The following is a 24,326-nucleotide window of genomic DNA, read 5'->3' as shown; positions in this document are numbered from 1 at the left end:
GTCACAACTCAGCTTAACAAGCCACGACAGGAGTATACTGGCACAGCTTTTAAATTCCAAAACAGTCCTGTAAGCTATTAAGTGGTGTTTATATTTTTATACAAAAGGGAATCATGGTCAAGGTACAAGTTTTAGATAGTATTAATCAAGGGAGAAATTGTTTAGATATTATAAACCTCTCCTCTTAAGCAATAAATGGTGGGTGGATGCCAAGTTTATCTCTTGCTGATGAACACATGACTTTTCCAGCAAGGCTTTTTAATAAATTACCTTAGGTAAAGGTTCCCCTCGCACATATGTGCTAGTCGTTCCCGACTCTAGGGGGCAGTGCTCATCTCTGTTTCAAAGCGAAGAGCCAGCACTGTCTGAAGATGTCTCTGTGGCCATGTGGCTGGCATGACTGAATACCGAAGGCACGCGGAATTCTGTTCACTTCCCACCGAAGTGGTCCCTGTTTTTCTACTTGCATTTTTACATGCTTTTGAACTGCTAGGTTGGCAGAAGCTGGGACAACTAATGGGAGCTCACTCCGTTACGCGGTGCTAGAGATTCGAACTGCCGACCTTTCTGATCAACAAGCTCAGCATCTTAGTTGCTGAGCCCTTGTGTCCCCTTAAATTTTAAATTACCCTAGAGAAGCATAAAGCTAAGCTTTAAAAAAAGACACGAGGAAAACAAGAGCTTTACCTGCTGTAGTTCCAAAATCATTTATAGTCGATTTCCCACCAAATACAGCATCGAAGTCCACATTGATTGTTGAAGAGGTTGTTTTCTGCGATGCGGAATGAAGAGGGTAGCCTAGCAAAACAGTGGTCAGATTGAGAGAATTAAACAATCTTGCAGCCTAAAAGAACAACAAAAACTATTGCACGGACCCCAAAACCAGAGGAGAAAATAAAGAAACTTGACTATTACAATTCATCTCGGCAGAGAGGCCGATTGCAAAGGATGAATTGAAGCAAGGGCAGGCAGAATGTAGAAGAAAATGAAAGGTAAACCCAATGCATTTTAGTATGATTCTAAAACTAATACAAAACATGCACTTTTCATAGAATTATGCCATTTGTGCTCCAAATGAAAATCACCATAATTATTCATTGAATTAAACAGAAATGGCAATATATTGAGTGGAAACGTAGGCAGAGACGGAATTTCAACGGATGTACATGGGTAAGAACCAGAATTACAATTTCTATTGGTAGGAAAGAATTAGAGAATATATATATATATATATATATTTACCACTAAATAGTTCCACTGTTTGTTTGGAGCCAAAGGTGGAGCTCACAAAAGGAGTTGAACTTTTTACAGCTTCTTCAACCGGTTTCATATCAAAGACATCCAGATGGGGTGGAGACCCAACACAACCATTTGTGGATGAGAAATGTCCTTTCGGGTGACAGCGTTGGATAAAAAGAAAGGGAAAGAAGAAAAACCAGAAGACAAGTAGTACTGAGGAGAGAAAGCGTAGTCACAGGGTGCAGAATTCACAGATGTCAGACATTTCCCCTCAAATGGATGCCCTCCAGATGTGTTCCAACACACCAGTTGATTTTCTTGGAGTTGCAAACTAATACATCTAGAAGTTACCAGATTAGGAAAGGATAATACAGAAAAATAAAGTTGTAATTTGTTTGGTTTTTTCTTTTTAAAGAAAGCCCTGATCTCAGCTGACTTAAATTAGTTTGCAACTTATACCAATTTCTTGTCTTTTTATGTATACTGAGAGCATAAGCACCAAGAACACATTCCTTGTGTGTCCAATCACACTTGGCCAATAAAGAATTCTATTCTATTCTATTCTATTCCATTCCATTTTCTTGCTGTTGTTCTCCAGAGATTGACAACAGAATCCTTAGATCATTTATCGTTTAAGCTTTTAACATAGCTGATTTGGGAGCCACCAACTTCATCCTACAATATTTATTTTATTTTTATTTTTTATGCTGCTCATCTCTCTTAAAAGGTGACTCTAGGCTGCCACTTTCCTCAAAGGGTTAGATCATTTTATATTATGGTGCCAAGGTTGAAAATGATGGTGGTCATTCTCTTGCTCTTTGCTTTAAGCGATGGAAGATTGGGAAGATCCTGTCTTATCCACATATAAAAGCGAATGCACAAGCTGGAAAATTATGCAGTAGAAAAACAACGGGATTTTTATCGGGACTATTACTTTTATGTATCTGGAGAATCAGGGTGAAGCATCTGAGTTAAATGTGCTGCTGTTGCTGCCTCAGCAGATTTAATTATGGGCTGAATTAAAGAAAAAGAGGGAGCCTGGCAGGAAGAAACCCCTATGGTACTTAATTATAAGTACATTTTAACCACCAGCCTCTTGAAAATCCTGGATTCATGATAAACTGCAAAACATGGTTTACGTATCACAATGTCTAAGTTCATGCAAGGCACTAAGTCAAGCAATCACATTATGGTTTAGTCTGATGTGTAAAAGTAGTCCAAATTTGCCATAGAATATGTGATGCCAGGAGAGAAGGGGGGGGGGGAGTGAAAATTTTATCTGCACTTTGCACTTGAAGCAATTTGGACTGGCAATCAGAAATTCAACTTTTCTGGCAGAATACTACTTGAATTTGTTTCTGCAGAGGCAACAGAGAAATGGCAATGCACGTAGAAATAGGTGCATTAACCCTTTTTAGCACTATCAGATTGCCAGTAACGTGAAACATTCAAATAATAATGTCCTGAATTATTCAATGTACATCCCATCTTTTTTCTGGGAGCTCAAGGCAGCATACGAAGCAGTTTCCCTTAATTTTGTCCAACAACAATCCAGAGGGGTGATTTAGGTTGAGAGGAAGTGACTGGTCCAAAATCATCAGTTAGCTCTGTGCTCAAACAGGAACCTAAACCAGAATCTCCCAGTTCAAATCTATAATTTTAAACTATTATTCCATACTAGTCCGATTTAATTAAAATGAAATATCAATGGAAATCTTTCTTAGACTAAAACCCCTTGTCTCAATTAGATCCAATTACACTTCAAATTCTGAAGAACACACTTCTTAGGTCTCCTCAATTCACTCAAGTTTATGTTCAAATCAAACTACCCAGAAGGAAATAACAGTATAACAAAATAACCAGTGTGTGTAAAAAGTCCACGCAAGAAAGACAGCAAAGTTAATTTGACATATTCTGTGCAGAAGCAGATCTCTTGGAGATCATTAGCTACTACTTCTCTGCTGCAGCTGCTAGTGGAAGCAAGAGATACCTGACTTGCATAGCAACAGAGGCTTAGTTGTGTGCTCAAGTGTTCAAGGTAAATTGACAGAGGAAAGAATTCCAAGTAATATCACTGTTCTCTTCAGCCGCAAAAGCTGCTTACCTCCCCAGGCACTGCTTGCTGACGTTGCTATGGCTGGAGTACTTTGTACCGTAGGAACAAATGCAGGTTGAAGGTCGAAGAGATCGGTAGAAAGATTGGGCATGCTGGAAGTTTCGAGAAGAATACCAGTTACACAAAAAATCATACTATTATCTGTGCTTCTGAGGGAGCTGAAAGCTGAAACTTCAATCCTCCAGAACAGGGGAAACTGAATAAGAAACCTAACAAGCATCTTAAGCTCCACAACAGAAATATTTGTTTACTGAATAGTTCAAGAGACTTTATTTACTGCAATAAAAGATTTAAATCTTAGGAAGAATCAATTCCATTTCAACCCCACTGTTGATTCATTTTGAGTATCAAGAATAACTGAGTCTCTCTTGCCCATCAGATCCTTGGGGAAACTCCCCAAGCACCTTCTGAAAATCTTCAAGATCCTTTAGGCACTTTGGATAGATAGATTTAATAGGTATTTTCTCACTGCAGAAAGGGCTTCACTCGTAAAACTTCCCCAGAAATCTGTCCATGACCAGGAGTGAAGGTCAGTCCTCCCCACCCCACACACATTTTCAGGTCATGTTGTATCCTGTCCAAGACACCCAAAAGAGAAAGAGGGAGAAATCTAATATGCAACTGTGACCTCCTTGCAGAAGGAACACAGATTGGAATCTCTGACCCAAGCACTATGGAAGCCTCAATTCCGCCCCTGAGAGGGGATGAAACGGAGTGTTTCTGAGTAACAGAGGGAATAGAGTGATCTTTCAGGTCCAGCCACATGAACAAGGTCTCACATCTCTTTATCTGTGGAGCAGCCCTTCTAGATGCCAGCAGAATCTCAGGGGTGGCAACAGATGCTCCCACCCTATGACTGCAGCTGATGCCAAACCCAAAACCCACAAGGGAGAACATCCCCGTTTTCCCTCACACGGGTTTGAGTGATGCAAGCCAAGCCTCCCCGTCACTCACAACTAATCACGAATGAAGTCAATTTCACTCATTAAAAGAGAGCTAACATTTCACAACCACACGGAAAACCCCAAGGTTCTAGAGATTTAACATTTTGCTGCCCCGGGGATGAAGACTGAAAGCTGGAAGGAGGGACCCTGGCTCTCAACCTCTCATCATATCCTGCGTGGCCTGTCCTGGCTACAACCACACGTTCTGCAACCGACTGACTCCTCCCCTTCTCAGCCCCCAGAAACCCCCCACCCCAGGTTGGGTACATTTCCCAATGCAAAACAAAATAAAGAAGCAGATCCTGAACGTTCGCCCTCTTGTTAATTTTTCTGGGAGCTTTTCCGCGGCTAAAATATAAGCCCACGCCTACCTATTGGTAGTTGGGGCGGGGGCTGCAAAGAGGTCAACGGCAGGATTGGTGTTCACACTCTTTCCTGATAAAGTGCTTGGAGAAGCAGAAGTCGAAGTCGAATTGGAAACCACAGAAATCTCTCTCAATCGCTGTTCCTAGAAAAAAGGAAAAAGAGATGCTCAATTAGCCTTCTCGCACAAAAAAGGTTGAAGGCACCAGAAGTGAAACTTCATTATCTTGCGGAAATTAGCCCACATCCCTGTCTTGTGACAGGACTCTCCGGCAAAATACAAAAACACATTGCTCAACTTTTTCCACAGAAAGCAATGGAATTTTTTTACATGATTTATATGATTTTTAACAAGCTGATGACCTGGCCGGACCGCTTTTCAATGGAAAAAGGGTCAAGCCTTTATGCGACTCTCCCCTCATTGAGCTCAATGGAAACCAAACGTGTTTAGCCTTTGCTTGACTTGTGAATAGAAGCTGTGTTAAGGCATATTAACACAGGGATTAAGATGACACGACGTGATAAATGACTGCAGCAACTCTCCCAAATGTTCATTAACTTGGGGAGGGGTGTTCCCATTCAGACAAAATGGCAAAAGCAAGAAAGTGGTCATTTTCTCGCCGAAGCTTGATCTAAAGGGCTAAAATTAAGGACACTTTTCTTAGGGATGTAGGAGAGATTGCTACTGCAAGAGCTTGGAGATAGGTGGCAGATAAATTTAGTAAGTGGCAGCAGCAGCAACAAAAGCAGCCTTTACATGTCAGAGGTGCTTAGCCCTGGTGGCACAGAGGTTAAAGTGCAATATTGGAGGTTAACTCTGCTCACAGCCTGGAGTTTGATCCAGATGGGGTTCACGGTTGACTCAGCCTTCCATCCGCCTGAGGTCAGTAAAATGAGGATCTAGTTTGTTGGGGACAACGTGCTGACATTTTAAACCTCCCAGAGAGTGCTGTAATGCACCATGGGGCGATGCAATATAAGTCTAAATGCTATTGGCTGTCATGTCTACCAACTCAGGAGTGAATACCTTCAGAGCCTGCAGTCTAGCTTGCTCCTCTTCCAGAGCCTGCTGTTTCTCTCTTTCATCCATTTTACTGAAGGACATTCCTGTATTGGCCAGGGTGGAAACGGCACTGGAGAGAGTACTTGCTCTGAATTTGAGAGAAAAAACACACAGACACAAAAGCATTTAGCGGCTCTGAGCCTGAACAATCAGCCTAGAGAAGAACCGGTCTATTTTCTTGGGGGCAGGGAGAGAAGGAACCTCTTGTTATACAATTAAACATTCTCAAATCAATGAGAGAGAAAAAGAGGTGGATAGGTATTCAGACTGCAATCCTTCACATTCTTAACCAAACAAATAAAGACGTTTAAGAGTATCTGCAAACATGGGCAGAGACCTCCAAGGTCGGATGCGTACCTGAGTTACATAAATAAGTAATCTGAAATGGAACTATTAAGATACCAGTAATCTTACGACGATTCCTCTGTTTGAAATTACAATGCCACTGAAAAAGTGACTTACGACCAATCCTCACACATTGCATCATACTCATAGTCACATGATCAAAATTGGGTTCCTTGACCACTGGCATATATTTACAACAGTTGCAACTTCCCAGAGTCACCATACTCTCCGTTTGCAACTTTCCCAGCCAGCTTCTGATAAGCGCAGTCAATGTAGGAAGTTGGATTGGCTTAATGGGCATGTGATTCACTTAATAACAGCAATGATTTGCTTAACAGCCATGGCAAAAAGCGAGCCTGATTCAATTAATTACTGCCTTGCTTAGCAATAGGCCCAACTGTAGTCATAAATTGAGGACTGTCTGTATACAAGTGGGAATTTTGTCAGGAATAAACAGCCTCGTGTTCCTTTCCCTCCTTTAATATCCATGTGATAGCATCCCAATTTTTTTGACTGTGGTAAGAACCATTCAATAGGTTTCTAGGCCTTTTAATTGCCAGCACCTGGTATCATAACTTTTATTTTAACCAACTGCCTAGGCAGGGGGTTGGACTAGAAGACCTCCAAGGTCCCTTCCAATCTACTATTGTATTATTGTATTATTGTATTAGTGTAATCTATCCCCTGAAGAACAGGCAGGACTAGAATTAATCCGCCAGCTGTCCTCACAATGAAGGAAACTTGGAAGGTGCTAGTAGACATTGGCCAATGATCAAAAATGACAAGTAGCAATCAATTGCAAGCCTCGGGCAATTACCTGCTGGCAGCTGAAACTTCCTTGGTCTTCTTTCCTTCCAAAGAAGCCAGATGTTGCTCCAGGGCTTCAAGCAGACTGCTGGGAGCCTAAAGTTAAAAATCTATATATTGGATTCTAAAAATCATTGTATTTAACTTGCATTTTCTGTTCTGAACACTACAGAGTTAAATTCTACTCTTAAGACATCACGGCAAAATGCTTAGAAAGAATAGACTAATGGGACAAGCACCTCCGTTTCTAGTATATACTCCAATTTAGCCACGTCTCTTGCTTACACCTGACAAGAGAGAAAATAATCCAAACATGGTCTTCTGTATAACAGGATGCAAATAATTACTAAGAACACAGAAGCTTTAACAAACCATAGGCCAGGCTATACGTCATCTAGCCAAAAATCATTGATTCTGAATGGCAGCAGCTTCCCAAGATGCCAGGGGGTTTTCCCGCACTACTTTTAGCCAGATCAGCAAGGTGTTAAACTCAGAATCTTCTATAAGATTCTTGAAGACTGTTCTTCTCAGTCTAGGGAAGCCTTCATCATTGATGTTGTCTTCTAGATCAATGTTTCTCAACCTTGGCAATATGAAAATGGGTGGACTTCAACTCCCGGAATTCCCTAGCCAATTTCTTAAAAGTTGCCACAGTCAAGAACCGCTGGTCCAGGCAAGAGTTTGTCTGGGCTTTTGTGGAGAAAGCTGGAGTTCCCAAATTCAATACAGGTAGTCCTTGACATATAACAACAGTTCCTTTTAGCGACCGTCCAATGTTACAACGGTACTGAAAAAAGTGACTTATGGCCGTTTTTCACAGTTACAAGCTTTGCAGCATCCCCAGCGTCACGTGATCAAAATTCAAATGCTTGGCAGCTGACTCATATTTATAACTGTTGCTGTGTCCCAAGGATCATGTGGTCACCTTTTATGATCTTCTGACAAGCAAAGTCAGTGGAAGAAACAGATTCACTAAACAACTGGATTACTAAGTTAACAAATGCAGTGATTCACTTACCAACTGTGGCAAGAAAGGTTGCAAAATGAGGCAAAGCCCACTTAACAAATGTTTCACTTAACAACAGAAGTTTTGGGCTTCACTGTGATCATAAGTCGAGCACGACCTGTATCGTTAATACAATCTTTTCTGTTGCTGAACGTCCCTTCCTATATAGTTATAGAAAGTTTTAACTGGTTTTAACTGGACCCCCTCGTCAAAGTATTACGGTTATGTCTCTCTTTTCAGGGGATGCTAGTCTGGATAGAGTGTTCACACTATTTGATCCTACAGTCTATTTCCTTTATTACAGGCACTTGCTATTTTTCAGCAATTAAAGGTCACTTCCTGCAAGTGTATTTTCAGTTTGAAAAATGGTCTGGCCTGAAAGAAATCTCAGTCACGATTATCTATCAGGGAAAAAATTAGTAAGAATTAAGAGATAAGAGAAAATGGGCGTTGGTTCTTACCTGATACGCTCATTTTCTGGTAGAGTAGAGACAGCAGCCAGACTGGGTATGCTCCGTCCATTAACCAATCGGACTGAGTCTACACTTATGATGTCATCGGGCCCTTGTGGCTCCTCCCCAGTTTCAGATGAAGGAAAACTGTAGACTCAAGTGAGAATTGTGAGCAAAAAGTGAAAGTCCATAGTCCCTGTATCTCTCTCCTCCGCACAAGGAATTCCCTTGTGTGACCCATACCAGGGCGGGGCTGTCTGCTGTCTCTACTCTACCAGAAAATGAGCGTATCAGGTAAGAACCAACACTCATTTTCCTGTGATCGTAGAGACAGCAGCCAGACTGGGACGTACCAAAGACTGGGCTGTCCACTAGGGTGGGAAATTGTAAAAAAGGTCCGTTAGGGCACAAGCACTTGTTGTAGCACCTTGCGCCCAAAAGCCGCGTCAGCCAACGCGTACTTGTCCAACTTGTAATGACATATGAAGACTGTAGGAGACGCCCAGGTGGCTGCCCGGAAGACTTCTTCCAAAGTGGCTTGAGTGGACCAAGCTGCAGATGTCGCAGCACTGCATGTAGAGTGAGCTGTAACGTTTGCAGGGACTTGTATGGATTGAAGTTCATGAGACAGTTTAATACAGGCTCTTATCCAGCGCTCCAGACTAGACAATGAAGCCTTGGTACCCAAGGAGGCCTGGCGAAAGGAGATGAAGAGAGCTTCCGAGTGGCGGAACGAGGCGGTGCGGTCGATGTAGATCTTGAGGGCACGATGTACGTCAAGAGTGTGCCACTTGCGCTCCCTCTCGTGATGGGGAGACGGAGAGAAATCAGGTAAGGTCAACTCCTGACCTCGGTGGAAACAGCTATTGACCTTCGGTATGAATGTCGGGTCCAGTCTTAAGACAACTCGGTCTGGATGGAACACGCACAAGTCATGCCTGGCTGAAAGAGCAGCCAAATCAGAAAGACGCCTGGCTGAGGTTACAGCCACCAAAAACAGCGTTTTAAAGGACAACAGTTTCAAAGAAGTGGATCTCATAGGTTCAAAGGGTGCGGAAATCAAAGCCTCTAGGACACGAGGCAAGTCCCAAGTGGGATATCTATGTATGGCAGGGGACGCAGGTTGGACGCTCCATGGAGAAATCTCCAGATCAAGGGGATTGAAATTCTTGAGAAATTCTTTCTCAAGGGCCTTCTGCCTGAGCTCTTCTGCCCTGGTAGACGCTTTGGAGACCTTGGGGTTTACTCCTGAGGAAGGGGCCTCTTTGGCTTGCTTCTTCCTGCTGCTCTTTGCCCCTGATGGTCCTTCCTCCTCTAATCCTGCATTCGTATCCATAGCTGGATCAGCCATTTCCCCAAATATAAATCAACACCCCAATAAGATAAGCAACGGTCTCACCCGTTTGCTGACCAGGTGCTCCTTATTCCGGTCCACCTGGGGTGATCCCGCGTTGCTGGGCACTCCAAACGGCTGCTGTAGAGTTCGCGCCTTTTTTAAAGCGTCCAAAATGGCCAACTTTTTTCCTCTGAGGCTTTTCCGAGCGTCAAAATGGCCGCCAATACTAAGTGTGGCCAGGCGATCTGCAGAATGGCCGCTGGACTCGCCTGGAACGGCTGTGCGCAAAACGGCAGGTCGCGCGTCCCTCCGAGTTCCCAGAATCAAGGAGCGTCGCAGGAAACAGCCGTGGAGTCGTAGCTCGTGAGCTGGCCGATCTGATTGCAAGGCAGGCTTCCTGAGTGAACTCGTGTTTGCAGGCAATCAGACGGCTGAGGAGAGGCAGCAAGAGATCAGTTTCGAATTTCCCTCTAATTTGTAGAATAAAGGATTATTTACAGAACCAATTTAAAGGAACAACAATTTTTTTTTGAAAAATTCACCAATTAAAGATATAATTAAATAATTTGGAGGAGAGATCGATTCTCACAGCCAGTCCAGGTTGGACTGAGTCTGAAACTGGGGAGGAGCCACAAGGGCCCGATGACATCATAAGTGTAGACTCAGTCCGATTGGTTAATGGATGGAGCATACCCAGTCTGGCTGCTGTCTCTACGATAACAGGAAAAAGATCATTTACAAATTGTAAACTCAGAGCAGGATGCTATGGGAGAATGAATATCGATTTATATCAAGTGAACTGTATCTTACATATTCTTATTAATGGGCTTAATAATATTCTTATTAATGGGCTTATTAATGATCAATCAAACTAATTAAAATCTTCAGGCTGTGTGAATTTCAGACACAAAGCATTGGATAAACCAGAACTGTCAAACTCGCGGCCCACGGGCCAGATGCATCACGCGCTGGCCACACCCACAGTTTAGCGAAGTGGGGAAACGTCACGATACGTCACTTAACGCTGCCATGACGACACAGGTTTGACACCCCTGGGATAAATAATCTGTTCTATTTTGTATTTACTGACCTTATTTCTATATATTTTAAAGTAATCTAAAGGCAATTTATCCAATAAAGTGTGCCCAAAGCTAGGATTTTTATTTTCTTTACCCCCATAATTCAAAAAGGGCTCTATTAACTACACCCATTTCCCTTTTTTTTATCATGTAAAACTATACACATCACAAACCGATGGTAATGTTCACTGGGGAGATGAGAACTGTAATTTTTTTAAAGTCTCAGCTCTCACTGAATATTGTGCTAGCAAACATTTTCAGAAAGGAGCTATCTAGAGCCACAACTTCCCTCTCCCAGTGTTTAACACAGATAAAAAGCACCAAATTGCTGACGCAGCAATCTGCAGATAATGCAGGCCAAATGATTCTTGGATAAACTGGACAGCAAAGTAATAAAAAAAGAGCTAAACAGCAACTGTGCAAATAGGAAGGAAGAGGGGTAAGATGGGGTGGGTGGCACAGGCAAAGAATCAGAAAAAAACTAAAGCACTGTGTCAGCACAGTGACAGATGGGCTCACATGACAGGAATCGACAAAAACATTTGATGGAACTTTATAAGTACTTACTGCATCTGAATGATCAAAGTTACAAGCTGGCTAGTAGGAATTTCTCACACTGTCCATATTAGCAGGGGTCTCCAAACTTGGCAACTTTAAAATCTGTGGACTTCAACTCCCAGAATTCCCTAGCCAGCATGGGAGTTGGAGTCCACAAGTCTTAAAGTTGGCAAGTTTGGAGATCCCTGGTCACTCTGTTCTTCTAATTCTGTACAACCTTTCACGCAAGCATCTCATGCAATCTTAGAGACAATTAGACTGTCGGCTCATCTGTCTAGCCCTGCGTTATCACAATGAAAGAAAATGCCCTCCAAAATGTAAAGTTAAGATCCTGCCTTGTCCACTTAATACTATCAGGACATTTGGGGCACTGAATCTTAACCTTTTCTCCAAGTAAAGATAAAGTTGTTATTATGCTTTTAGTCACTTTGATTTATAAGACTACTCAACCCAACACGGACTCTGGGCATTGTACAGATTTGTAAAAACAGATATGACATCTAAAACCAAAATCAAAACTAAACGTAAGTATAATGGGGAGAACACGGACACGCCCAAATGAAACAAACACTGTATACCAAATGGGTACATCTTACCTATGCTAAAATTGGGGGGAGGGTGTGTATGCTTTTCAGGTATTGTTTAAAGCAGGGTTTCCCAACCATGGCAACTTGAAAATGTGTGCATCAGCTCCCAGAATTCCCCAGTCAGCTATACTGGGAGTTAAAGTTCACACACATCTTCGATTTCCAATGCTGGGGAAACTCTTGTTAAAGGCTTGCAGGGTGAGGACAGTGCCACTGTCTGGTAGGTGTTACTCCAGGGGTTGACACTGTGGCAGAGAAGTTGGGGCTTCATACATCAGATTAGGTTACTTAACAGATGAGGCATGAAATAAACTCACTTTCTCAGACTCTATGCGGTACACAGAACTGATGGGAGAGAGGTTGCCAGAGATAGACAGATCCCCTAAGCCACAAAATAGGTGGTGATCAGCACCTTGAACTACACTCAGAAGCTGGATGATAACTAGTGCAGCTTTCATAGCAGAGGTATTGCACGGGCATACCGAGGTGCTTCCAGAATGGCTGGTGCTGCTCCATTCTGGACCACCTGTAGTTTCTGAGTAGTCTTCGAGGGTAGCCACCTGAGGTCACAGCAGAAGATGAGCGACTGTGACAAGGGACACGTCCAAGAAAGGGCACGATTGCTACACCAGATGAATCGGTGCAATAGCTCTTCTGGCTACAGCTACCATGTGCTCATTGAACAGGAATTTTGACTCCCAAATTGTGCACCTGTCTTGGATGGAAAGCGACACCCTATTCATAACCAAAGATGGAGAATCTCTGACATCTGAGCAACCACTCTCCCACAGCCACTATGTCTTGTCAGGAAGTTCATTTTAAGCCTGTTCTCTCTCAGCCAAACTAAGACAAGTCCTAGTACTGGAATCTTCGGAGTAGAATCATCCCAAAGGTGCCTTTTCAAAAGGCAACGGGGCTTTCTTAGGTTTGCCTTGAAAATGTTTCGCCTCTTATCCAAGAAGTTTCTTCAGCCCAATGTATTAATACCAATAGCATCACAGAAGGAACACTAAGAAATCTTAGATCTATCATCTACCAGGAAGACACAGCAGCAACATAAAGACTACATTATACAGTCCATTCAGCATCAGTTATCAAGGATAGAAATGTTTCCCATGAGCACTTCTTAAAAGAGATAACTGAAGCTATGAACCTCTGCACCTCCATTACATGGGCTAACCACTGAACTACCACATCTCCCTCATTGTTAAGCAGGGGAGCGTTAAGGCACTGTCCTCAAGGTGATGAAATTGGAGAAGAAGGTTAATAAAGAAGATGGTTAATCCACAGTATGGATTTCAGCAAAACAGTCTGGTTGTAATGTACAGTATAGGGCAATATGTATGTACGTATATCCCTCAATCTTTAGTAACAAGATCTACAGAGAGCTCATGAAAATACTTTTAAAAAACTTGTTACAGATCAAACACACAAAGGTTACAGGTTAAAAAAATGACACTTATTTCCATATATAATATATATGGAAGAAAATGAATTCTCAGAATGTACAGAATGGAGCACTCACTGTTAAAAGCACAAATGCACAAAGGATTGGGATTAAATTAATATGAAATGTACACTGACCTGAGTAAGATCTGGAATGTCACCCTGATCAATTCCAACTTGCTGGGTTCACAAAAAAGGGAAAAAATGTACATTACTACATGCAGTGGCAATGAAAAGAAAGAACTGTGGACCTGAATGTCTACATAAAGCTAAGGGACCAGGGAGGACACGGACTGCTTTCTGAACTGGTACAATTCTAAATGCCACTAAATTCCACCATAAATTTTAATATTAAGTGTTGCTCCATTTCAAATACCGGAAACAGCAAAAATAGCTTGTGAGAATTTTTGACACCACTTGGAAAAACAACTTCAGTAAATACCTCAGCACAGACATCTCTTAATTACAATTAATAGAAATCAGACGATCAAAATACCCCTTTAAACTGGAAATGATTTCGCTGACATTTACATTCAACAACCACATAAAACCTACGTTTGCAGGAAATTATGAGGCAAGAACTACAATCATGCACTTATTACTGTACCAGTACAGAAAAGCTAAATGAAGTACTGCTGATGTGACTGGATTTATTTACCTCTGCCACTTTGAGGAATTCTGATAGTTTGGTCATTCTGGCTAAAAACTTTTTGTAAATATCCAGACCTTCTTTGCACTGGTTCTTCTTCATATCAAAATATTTTTCTGAAGCATAAAATTCAAAGAAAAGATATTGTAAATAAAAAGGCTCCAAGCATATGTATTTTATTAGGGGTTTAATAATATGAGAAAATAAAATACATCCTAACCAAGTGCTTGATTAACATATAAGAATCTGCCTTTTTTTTTTCTTACTATGGGGCTACAAGCTCTCGCATTTTATTATTGAGGAAAAATAAAAACCGCCTGTAAATGAAAAGTTTTAGAAAAGACTTTTATCTGTCAGACAACAAATTAATAATTGCAATGTTAGAAAAAGCTTTGGCATTGCAAGTCCGGGAGATTACAGTCAGGCTACTACAACTGTACTGTTTCCCCGAAAATACGACATGTCCTCATAATACAGCCATGCCACATTTTTCTGGTGGGCATAAATATAAGCCCCCCCCATATAAGCCCCCTGGACAACCCCTCACCTCCAGCCAGGCAGAGCGCCGCTCACCAACCTAGCAGTATCCCGAAGGTGCCAAGCCGTGGGAACCTGGGGGGAGGCAAAGGTGATCGCATTGCTTGGTGCCTTCGGGATACCGCTAGGTTGGTGAGCAGCACTGTGCCCAGCTGAAGACGGGGGTTGCCCGAGCGGCTGCTCTCTTGCGAGCGGGCTCCCAAAGAGGTGGGCACAGCCTCATGGGCGAATGGCTGTGTTGCGTTGTTGCAGTAGCACAACACAACAGCCATGAAGCGACCACGCTCACGAGCAGCTACCCGGCAAACCCCCTTTGCAGCCGGGCACAGCGCCATTCACTGACCTAGGGGTATCGCCAAGCCACGTGAGCGCCTGTTCACCGCCGCCTGGCTACCGCACCTTGGCGCCTTCCAAATGCCAGTGAATGGCACTCTGCATGGCTGGAGAGGGGAGTTGGTGAGATGTCAATCAATTTATTCTCCAGGAGTCTTTAGTGATGTTTAATGAGAATTTGTACTAACTCTTCAGCATCTTCTGAGCCACACAAGCCCTTTTTCATAGTTATGGATTAATGCAAATTTCCACAATTTTATCATTACTATGGAGATTAGGATGGTCCCAAGAAGTTGTATCTACATTCAGAATACTCTAAGAATTTGGTCTGCATTGATATACCAAGAATCAAGTTGCTATTTCCTCCAAACCGTGTGTGGTACACATAATTTCAGTCTTAATTTCATTAAACGTAATTAGTTGGTTCACACATGGTTTGCTTTACCACATTGCTTACACTTTTGTCAATTTATCCCCACTCTCACTTCCAAAATTCAGATTAATTTAATACCAGGAAATAACAAACAGTACAAATTGCAACTCTAGAAACTTCTGTAGTTGTTTATTTTGGTAAGTGAAGTGTACGTTCCTTGAGAACTAGTTAAGCTGCTGAAGTGTTATGGAACATTTTAACATCCCAGCTGGTCAAAGCTGTATAATTAGTAGTGGTTTTTTTTTTTTATAAAAAAAAAAGCAATTCTAACATATTACAGATATAAGGCAAAGGAAGCTGTATGCGGATGTTGGAAAAAAATGCAGCAGAGAAGCTTATCAGCAAAGGTATTATATGTTGGCCAAGAGACATATGTGTGTGTGAGAGAAACAAATTGAGAAATAAGACAAACTAAACCAAAAAATAGAATATTTTTGATGTGAAAATATTTAAAAAACCACATACGTATATTTACATGTCTCCATTTTAAAATTATTTTTATTTCACATACCTAGTAGGTTAATGATCCCCTCATTATAGGCTGCAAAAAGCCTAATGGAATCTTTAAAGAGGAGCATGAAGGCAGCATTGATTACTCCATTGGTTAGTTCATTTGGGTTTGCCTGCATACAAAACAGGGAAAATGAAGAGTTAAAACGTGGAATAAAAAACATTCCTTCATTCCCTTGGATAAGTTTTATAGCAGTAAAGAGCAATTCCTAAACTTACATCAAAATCAAGAAGTGCATCCAGCTGATTCTGAATAATTGGCAGGGTTTTCAAAAGTTTTTCAGTATTCATTGTCCTCATCACACCATCAATCCTTCAAAGACATAATGGGAAAATATATTTGAGAGGTTTATCAGAATAATGGTTGCAGCACCACAAAATTGCACCCTATGTGTCAGTCTGCTAAAACTGCTCCTTTCAGCATATGTACATGAGTATGACTTCCGAAATCAAGTAGAAAAATAGGCAAAGAAAGGGATTTTTTTTCATTTTTCAAATCACATTATCGAATCTCTTTAAGAAATATTTCCTAGTAATGTTATACCTGTGTTCAAAATTCAGAAAAGGTTAACTGAAAACAGTAAATACTTTAAATTGATGTAGCAATTTGAATATTTTTTTTGGTATTCTCTAGGTAAAGTATTTCCTTTAAGCTGGTTCCACTAAACATCTGACTGCCAAATACAACAGCAGGACAATCCAAGTGAGCCTTACCCCCTTTTCATTTTGGTGAAATCAACGGCTACAAGTCTATAAGAAAGTGCTTTTTCATTCAAGTATCTGCTATATCGTCTGATGAAGGTAGACATATCATAGCCTGAAAATAAAGAAATTTTTAGTTAGACATTTTTTATTTATTTTTACATTCATATTAGTTTTCTTCTGCATTAAAAATAATTCAGAGTGGTTTTTTTTACTATAATAGCCAGATATAATACAAACTAAAAGAAAAGGAGAGAAATTGGGAGTAAAAAAAGGCAAGGAAAAATAGGTAAGTCAGAATAAAGAAAAAGAAACATATTAAAAAATTGCTTCATAGGTTCATCACGAGTATAAAAAAAATTAATAACTCTTCATCCTTTCTAAAGTTACATTTATTTCTTCAAGCTATATCTTAACTATAAACAAATATATAAAGCATAATCTTTTCAATCCTGGTAGAAGCACAAAGTTCATAAAAGATAGCCACAAGTTACAAAGTATTGAATTTCAACCTTAATCAAATCAACGGACTTTCTATTAATTTATTTCACTTCTAAGTTTTAATCTTTCGTTCATTCAAATATTGTCATAGAATTTGATTACTCTTCATTTCTTCTTTGTCCCACTACACGGGGTACTTAAAATCTTTAAGAAGCCTCTTCTGTAAATCCAACAGGAAAATTCTATTCAGGTCACTCTCTTGTCATTTGCCCTTCCTTTTAAATTTAAAGCGTGAGCCAGTAGATCCAGTGAAACATTCTTTCCTAAATTGTTCTCTTCGCTTGTCAGTCTAAATTAATTTTTGAAACCATTCCTCTCTTATCAAATAAAAATTATTCTATATCTGACATTGCTTCAGTAACATCTTTTACTATACTATAGTCTATCCATAGAAGCAAACATAATTACTTATTCAATGTTGATATTATAGCTACAATTTTCCGATTCCATTCTTCGACTCTCCTTCAATATTTCAATTTTATTATATTTTCCACCATCATGAAAACCTACGTATCTTTCCTATAGCCCAAATCTTTAGTTCATTCTAGTGTTGTTTTTGAAATCATGAAATATGTTATAGGATTTGTTTTCCAGAAGGTTTGTGTTCTTTATAATTAATTCCGATATCTTGTTATAAAAACTTCAATATTCCAAATTTATCTGTTTTTAGTCTGTTGATAACTTAAGATTGAAATCTTATTTAGCTTTTTGCTATTTCTTTCAGATTCTTTAAGTTCTTAAGCTTATGATTAAAATGTTCTTTTATTCAGAATTAAAGGTAGACATTGTCATTCTAAATATCTTTAATAGTTCAGAAGTAGTTAATAAGCAATTTCTGAAATTGATTAGAAAGTGAGGTTTGTTAACTATCCTTTTAAAATCTCCACTGCAGTTGCAAGCAAGATGGCCAACACCATTGTCTCCTGATGCTCAAATTCACAGGAGGCTACTGTCCTACAGTTTCCTGACATGAAGTAGCCATCCAGAGGGCATGTGGGAGATATTCTGTCCTCTCTTTATCTTTAGAGGTTCCAAGGAACATATCTATTCATCTGTTTCTTGGTCTCTGGCATGTACATTCACTCCCCTTTCACGGAACCTTTTCAAATCCCTTCAAAAGCCTTCTTATAACAATTCTTCTGGATGTATTGGGATCCAAATTAATTCCAGTTCCTTGGAATATCCGTCGTCCAATTGCTTCAACTTGCAAAGCTCTTGGTACTAGCTAATTGATGTAGTCCCTATGAATGGCAGTATTACCTCGTTAAATAAAAGCCAACAACACTTTAAGGAGTTGTTTTAGAACAATTTATGTCCTCATTATTCAGCTTGTAAATCATCAATAAGCTGGTATTTTAGTGATTGACACTCTGACAAGTTGCTTACAATTTCAAAACAAATTCTTTATTTACAGAGATCAGCAATATACAAGCAAATAAAACCCATCAGTTAAAAAGTAAAGGACATGTTCATGTTAATTGTTGCCTCAATTGAACTGCTACTACAATAAATTTTGTCTAGTGCGTAGGTGGTTTCACAGATTGAGACTGTAAAATAAAAAGTGAGCATATAAATGGTCTGTTCCCCAGGGGCACTTAAGTAGTAAAAGAGGGATTATTGTGTCCTTTTGAAGATCCTTATAAAAGCTACTGTAAGAAGATGTTGAATTGTCCCAATTTCCCAAGGCAAGGAGATTGTTGGCATACGTGCCAGGTAATAACAATGATGGAAGGATGCTGTGCCTGGCCCTAAAAAATTCCTTTCCTCAAGTTAGAAGATTTGACTGCTGAAAATTCGATGCTCACCTTTAAAGCATCAATCATCTGAGAAATCACTGTTTTCATTATCACTAACAAAAATCTCACCAAGATAAAGAAACATAACAGGCTAATCAAATACGATTCAATTTAAATACAGAATATAAATCCAAATTTATTTTTTAAAAAAGAAAAAGAATCCTTACCCTGCATGGCACTTTTATCCAGATAATTGTTGAGATTAAATAATGTATTTCGAGATGCCAAGTATTGAATAAAGCGCTGTGAACAAATGAACCAGAATTCAGATTATTTTTTATTATCTTTCTTCGGATTATCTTTCTATAGAAATATTTTATATTGCTAATTTCTAAGCAAGTATGTAGGTGATACACTTACGATCACAATTGAGCCCCAAATTTATGTTATCAAATGAGAATTTGTGATGTGAGTTTTGCCCCATTTTACATTTCTTGCCACAGTTGTCAAGTAAATCACTGCAGTTGATATGTAAGTAACTTGGTTAAGTGAATCTGGCTTCCCCATTGACTTTGCTGACCATTGTCAGAAGGTTACAAAAAAGTGATCAGATAACCCTGGGACACTGCAACTCTATGAAAGAGTTGCCAAGTATCTGAATTTTGATCACATGATCATGGGGATGCTGCAAAGACTGTAACTGTGAAAAACATAAGTCACTTTTTTCAGTGCTGTTGTAACTTTGAACAATCACTGTGAACTGTTGTAAGTTGAGAACTACGTATAGTTCCTCGATCACCTAAACAAGAACAATTTCTTGCTTTTACTAAGGCAGTGCTTCTCAACCTTTGGGTTGGGACCCCTTTGGGGGTCGAACAACCCTTTCACAGGGGTTGCCTAAGACCATTGGAAAACACATATTTTTGATGGCCATGAACCGAGACACCAATTTTATGGTTGGGGGTCACCACAACATGAGGAACTGTATTAAAGGGTTGCGGCATTGGAAAGGTTGAGAATCAGTGTATTAAGGCAAACCAATTATATCTATTAATAGTTACAATTTTGCAATCACTAACCAGAGAGGCAAAAGTGGAGCAGAATGATGTAAGAGAAACTGATATCCAATGCATTTCATAGCAACTCGAGTTTACAAATAGTTCCATGGAAAAGGGAAAAGAGAAGCAAAATTCAATTGCACATTGCTCATTCTGCACGCATCTCACATATCGTGGTTATAAAGAAGACATACATACTATTCTGAAATTATTCTCTTGACAACTAAGCAAGATTTACATCTACACGTAATAGACAAACAGAGCTAGTAGAAGGCGAAGACATTCTAATCTTAATGCTTTAATTGCTGCAAGGTGACACAACTAGCAAGTTATGATCTCATTGTCCTTTGGGATTCTTCCAATTGTAAGATATGGGATTTTTTTTTTTAGCTTTGGTTTCCATTCTATTACCCCGTTTCCCTGAAAATAAGACCTCCCCAGATAATAAGCCCAATGGGGCTTTTGAGCACATGCGCTAAAATAAGCCCTCCCTGAAAATATTGCAACGCAGCAGCAGCCATGAGGTGACCACGCTCGCCACCTCCTGCACCTCAAAAATAAGACGACCTTCCCGAAAAGAAGACCAAGCGCTTATTTCGGGGATTAAAAGAAAACAAGACCCTGTCTTATTTTCGGGGAAACACGATCGCTTCCTTCATCTGAAAACTATAAACCCTTTCAGGAAAATCTGCCATATTTATCTGAGGCAGGATTGTCTTGATCCTGTAAAAACTAGTAAAGCAAATATCACTCTGTTTTTCAAATCAAGGGGAGACATTTTTTGCATGGTAAGAGTGGAACTGGTAGATATTATGAGAAAAATGTCTTCTCAAAATAGCATAAACACACTTTGGGGCTAAAGGACTGGTAATCAGACAACAATGGAAAGTGCATTGTTCAGTTTCACCACAAAGTGAGCTTGGGATGTATATTCCAACTCATTCTTGTTCAGACTCCCCAAGAAGTCTGAAACAGTCAAATGCTAACAGGCACAATGGTGTTAAATGGCAAGGTGGCAATGCAACTCTTGAACTTTTAAGGGCAAAACTAAAACCTGCCAGGCCAGAATCTCAAGAGAACATAGGATTTAGAAATTATACCAGCACTTGTGTAAGCATTTCATTTAACACATTACTCACTCAATAATTGGGGGGGGGGGGGGGGCGGGGAGAAGAAACGAATAATGTAACTTTATATGCCAGTATTTGCTTTCTAATAAGAAGCTAGTTATGCAATTCCTCCTGAAGTTCTTGATGTCTCTACTACACTTGTCCTTTGGAAATTCACCAGGCACTTATTCTGAAAACCCTTCCCATTTTGAAATGAAACTGTATTGCAAAATGCTGCTTTCTTACCTCATTTCCATACATCATGAGGTGGTGCGTTGTAATTAGAGCTTTGAACACTACTACCCAGCTACTGTTTGCCGTCCTCTCAAAAAGCGTATCTGCTAATTGTGGAATATTCACATTCATCTCATTTGTGCATTGAATTAAATCTGAAATTCAAAAACAAGAAGTTTTAATAAATATTTTTATTTATTTATCAATTTTTTTGCCGCCAGTCTCACAAGGTGATTTTTTTATACCAACAAACACTCAAAAAGGGGATATGTTCAAGAGTATTCTGGAATCCTAAACTTTACTCTTGTAGTCAACCGACTAGTAGTAGTCCTCATTTAGCAGTTACAACAGTGATGAAAAACGTAACTTTAAGATTATTCCTCGTAGTTATGACCTTTCCAGGTCTGTAAAGCAAAAGAAAGCTGAAGCAACATCAAAGGCAGTTGTAGTTTCACTTAGTGACTGCTTTGCTTAACGATCAAATTGCCCATACGGATTGTGATGGCTAAACAAGTACTACTTGTGTTCTTCACCTTTCACACATTAACTGGGGAAAGTTTCTTGCATATGAAATTACATTAAACATTTTCTAAATGTTTCATTATGATTCTACATCTTTAGTATCAAGCAACTTTCTTTTGCAGCATCAATTTGGTTCTCTGGTAAAAATGAAGCTTGCTGAATCAAGCAGACACATCTGTCCATCCTTTACAAACAGGAACTGATGTAGACATCTAAAATAAAGGTTTTACCAAATCAGAAGTGGCAAGTTGTGTTCAGAGCATGACAGGATTAGAAATAGAGAATATCCTTGCTGACACGTAGAAGAAAGCTTCAAATAATGTATCTAGCCAAAACTGGAGGGCGGAACAGAGCCTGGAGTCCCTTCCAGTACTTCAAGATTCTTGGATTGTTATTCACTAACATTTTTGAATGTGCTAAAAAATAGATTAAAATCTTATGGGAAGCAATTGGGCAGGTTTGAAAAATATGTGCAGAGAAATAGCACAACCACAAGCAGTGAGAAAATACAAATAGTGCTGGATTGCCTACAATCATTTCACATATAAATAGCAGCCTGTTGCAGCAAAATCAGATTCCTTAAATTCAAACTAATTATAGCATTAGATTTCCAGTGTGCTTAAAAAACCAATTCCTTAATAGATATTTGTTAGTTCATATAGAGATCTTACCTTGGAATAATATAAAATTGGCCTAGAAGACTATTTTATAGCAAAAATAAGGAGAACTATGTGACTCCTTAAATGAAAGATGAGGATGAAGAGAGAAAGCATATAGCCATGATGGTGAACCTGTGGTATGCGGAGCCATCTCTGAGGGCAAGCGAGCCGTTGCCCTAGGTCAGCTGCAGCATGCATGTGTGCGCTGGCCAGCTGATTTTCAGCCTTCGAAGGGTCTCCGGAGGGCTGGGGGAAGCCATTTCTGACACATGGGGAGGGCGAAAAATGCGCCTACCAGAAGTTCAGAAATGGTGCGTTTCCAGAGGGCCTCCAGGGGAGACAGTTTTCACCCTCCCCAGGCTTCAGGAGGTGGCGGGTCGTACGTGTATGCGCTGCCGGGGGGGGCAGCAGGGGTGTCGTATGACATGAGTAGGGGGCACAGGGGGGATTGAATTATGGGTGTGGGCCCGCCCACACGCCGGTGCACTTTCGGCACCCCAGCCAAAAAAGGTTTGGCATACAGTAACCTGATAAACCAGATGAGAAATATGAACAGAAAATGAACATAGGTTGGCCCAAAGATTCACAGCTACGATTTTTTGCCTGGTAACATAGACAGGAAACTCAAAGAGCTCAAGAGAGAACAGACAGACAGGCAATGGGACAGCAGAGCAAATCTTTAATAGTACTGGCGTCCCATTCAATGGTCTAACAGTCCTACAGTCAAGCTAAGATCCGGTTAGCATTTTTACTGGAACCTGAGAAGGCATGAATAACATTATAAAATCTCCCATCTTTCCCTTGCTATCCTATATTCTCCATTTCCTTCAAAAATGGGAGTTGTAATGGGGTTGTAATACAATATATTGTTTCACTTTTCCTCACCTGGAATTTTTGTCACTATGAACAAGCAGGATATGGAAGCATTCAAATTTTGTGTTCCTCTGAAACAATAAACATCACCCTGATTTTATTTCTTTTTATATTATTCAACTTTCTTCCACTTGTGTGATCAAGCTCAAATATTCCCAATTTGCTCAGGCAATTTTCTTAGAAATTTCCTACTCTTTATTTTCCTGTATAAAATAAAGAGTAGGAAATCATTTCCTACTTCCATTTTCTTGATATTGCTGTTCCTGGGAAATTACAAAGGAATGGCTTGCCAACATAGGAATTGGTTGATACAATAATTAAATGCTTCATTTCTGCAAATGGTCCTGCCCAAAATATAGATGCAGATGAACTTAATCTTTGTCCATGTTCTACAGCTAGTTTGTCAACCTGACTCAGCATATCATGTACAGTAATTCTTCACCACATACAGGCAAGTCTGCATCATAGAGATGAATGATAATATTCCTGTCCTTCAGAGAAAGTACAGGCCCACTGATGCCCTCCAAATGTTCTTCAATCCGACTATGAGAGTCCATGACAGCCACAGAGCAATAAAGAATTTCTGCAGACTATCAAAGTATCAAACATTCCTTCTCTTAACCCCTAATCTTAAGGGGTCAATATACAAGCCACTTAAGATTATATGGAATCTTATATAATCTTATATATATTCAATATATGGAAGAGTAGTATACTTCCATCTCTTTCCAACTCATGGTCTAGTACAAATTTAGTCTATCCTTCTGAAGTGTTCAATCCAATTCATTCACATACATATATCTGGAACAAGAAACTGTATCTGTGTAGTTGATACTGGATGAAATGCCCGAAGATATGCAAACTGGACTTTGGGGGGGGGGGGAGATACAGTATTCCTACTGCAATAACAAGCAATGTAATTAATTGCATTCATTTCAGATCATAATTGTTTGCATTACAATGATAATTTTGTACTGCTTTGTGAATTATAAGAAGCTGCATTAAAATAGCATTTTTTATTAATTGTTGCCTCTTAAGTCTCAACCTAAAATCTCATAAAAAGGCCTGATAATTTTTTCTAGAAAACAGATTTTGCAACCAATAAGGAATCTCTTTTCTTTCCAGGATT

At 39.9% G+C, this 24,326-nt stretch overlaps 2 protein-coding genes across 3 annotated transcripts in view; one reads left to right on the top strand and one right to left on the bottom strand.

Moving 5' to 3' along the window:
• RAB39B (RAB39B, member RAS oncogene family) overlaps positions 1–24,326 on the top strand; it is a 404,112-nt gene that overhangs the window by 43,374 nt on the left and 336,412 nt on the right. The window lies entirely within an intron of this gene.
• LOC309397759 (phosphatidylinositol-binding clathrin assembly protein-like) overlaps positions 1–24,326 on the bottom strand; it is a 47,773-nt gene that overhangs the window by 14,714 nt on the left and 8,733 nt on the right. The window contains exons 2-14 of one of the 2 annotated variants that reach the window (XM_081964066.1): positions 21,156–21,298; positions 18,970–19,045; positions 16,518–16,620; positions 16,023–16,116; positions 15,805–15,916; positions 14,000–14,106; positions 13,480–13,521; positions 6,888–6,973; positions 5,690–5,813; positions 4,671–4,807; positions 3,344–3,447; positions 1,243–1,389; positions 688–798 (exon numbers count right to left, since the gene is read on the bottom strand). In XM_081964066.1, coding sequence (XP_081820192.1) covers positions 688–798; positions 1,243–1,389; positions 3,344–3,447; positions 4,671–4,807; positions 5,690–5,813; positions 6,888–6,973; positions 13,480–13,521; positions 14,000–14,106; positions 15,805–15,916; positions 16,023–16,116; positions 16,518–16,620; positions 18,970–19,045; positions 21,156–21,298 — 1,386 coding nt within the window. The remainder of the gene's footprint in view (positions 1–687; positions 799–1,242; positions 1,390–3,343; positions 3,448–4,670; positions 4,808–5,689; positions 5,814–6,887; positions 6,974–13,479; positions 13,522–13,999; positions 14,107–15,804; positions 15,917–16,022; positions 16,117–16,517; positions 16,621–18,969; positions 19,046–21,155; positions 21,299–24,326) is intronic. The other variant, XM_081964067.1, reaches the window with a different exon arrangement.

This window comes from Natrix helvetica (assembly GCF_964273705.1).
Source record: "Natrix helvetica genome assembly, chromosome: 11".
In the NCBI taxonomy this organism is placed as follows: Eukaryota; Metazoa; Chordata; class Lepidosauria; order Squamata; family Natricidae; genus Natrix; species Natrix helvetica.
Note: the sequence above shows the minus strand (reverse complement) of the source record. Positions and strands in the feature narration are given on the sequence as shown.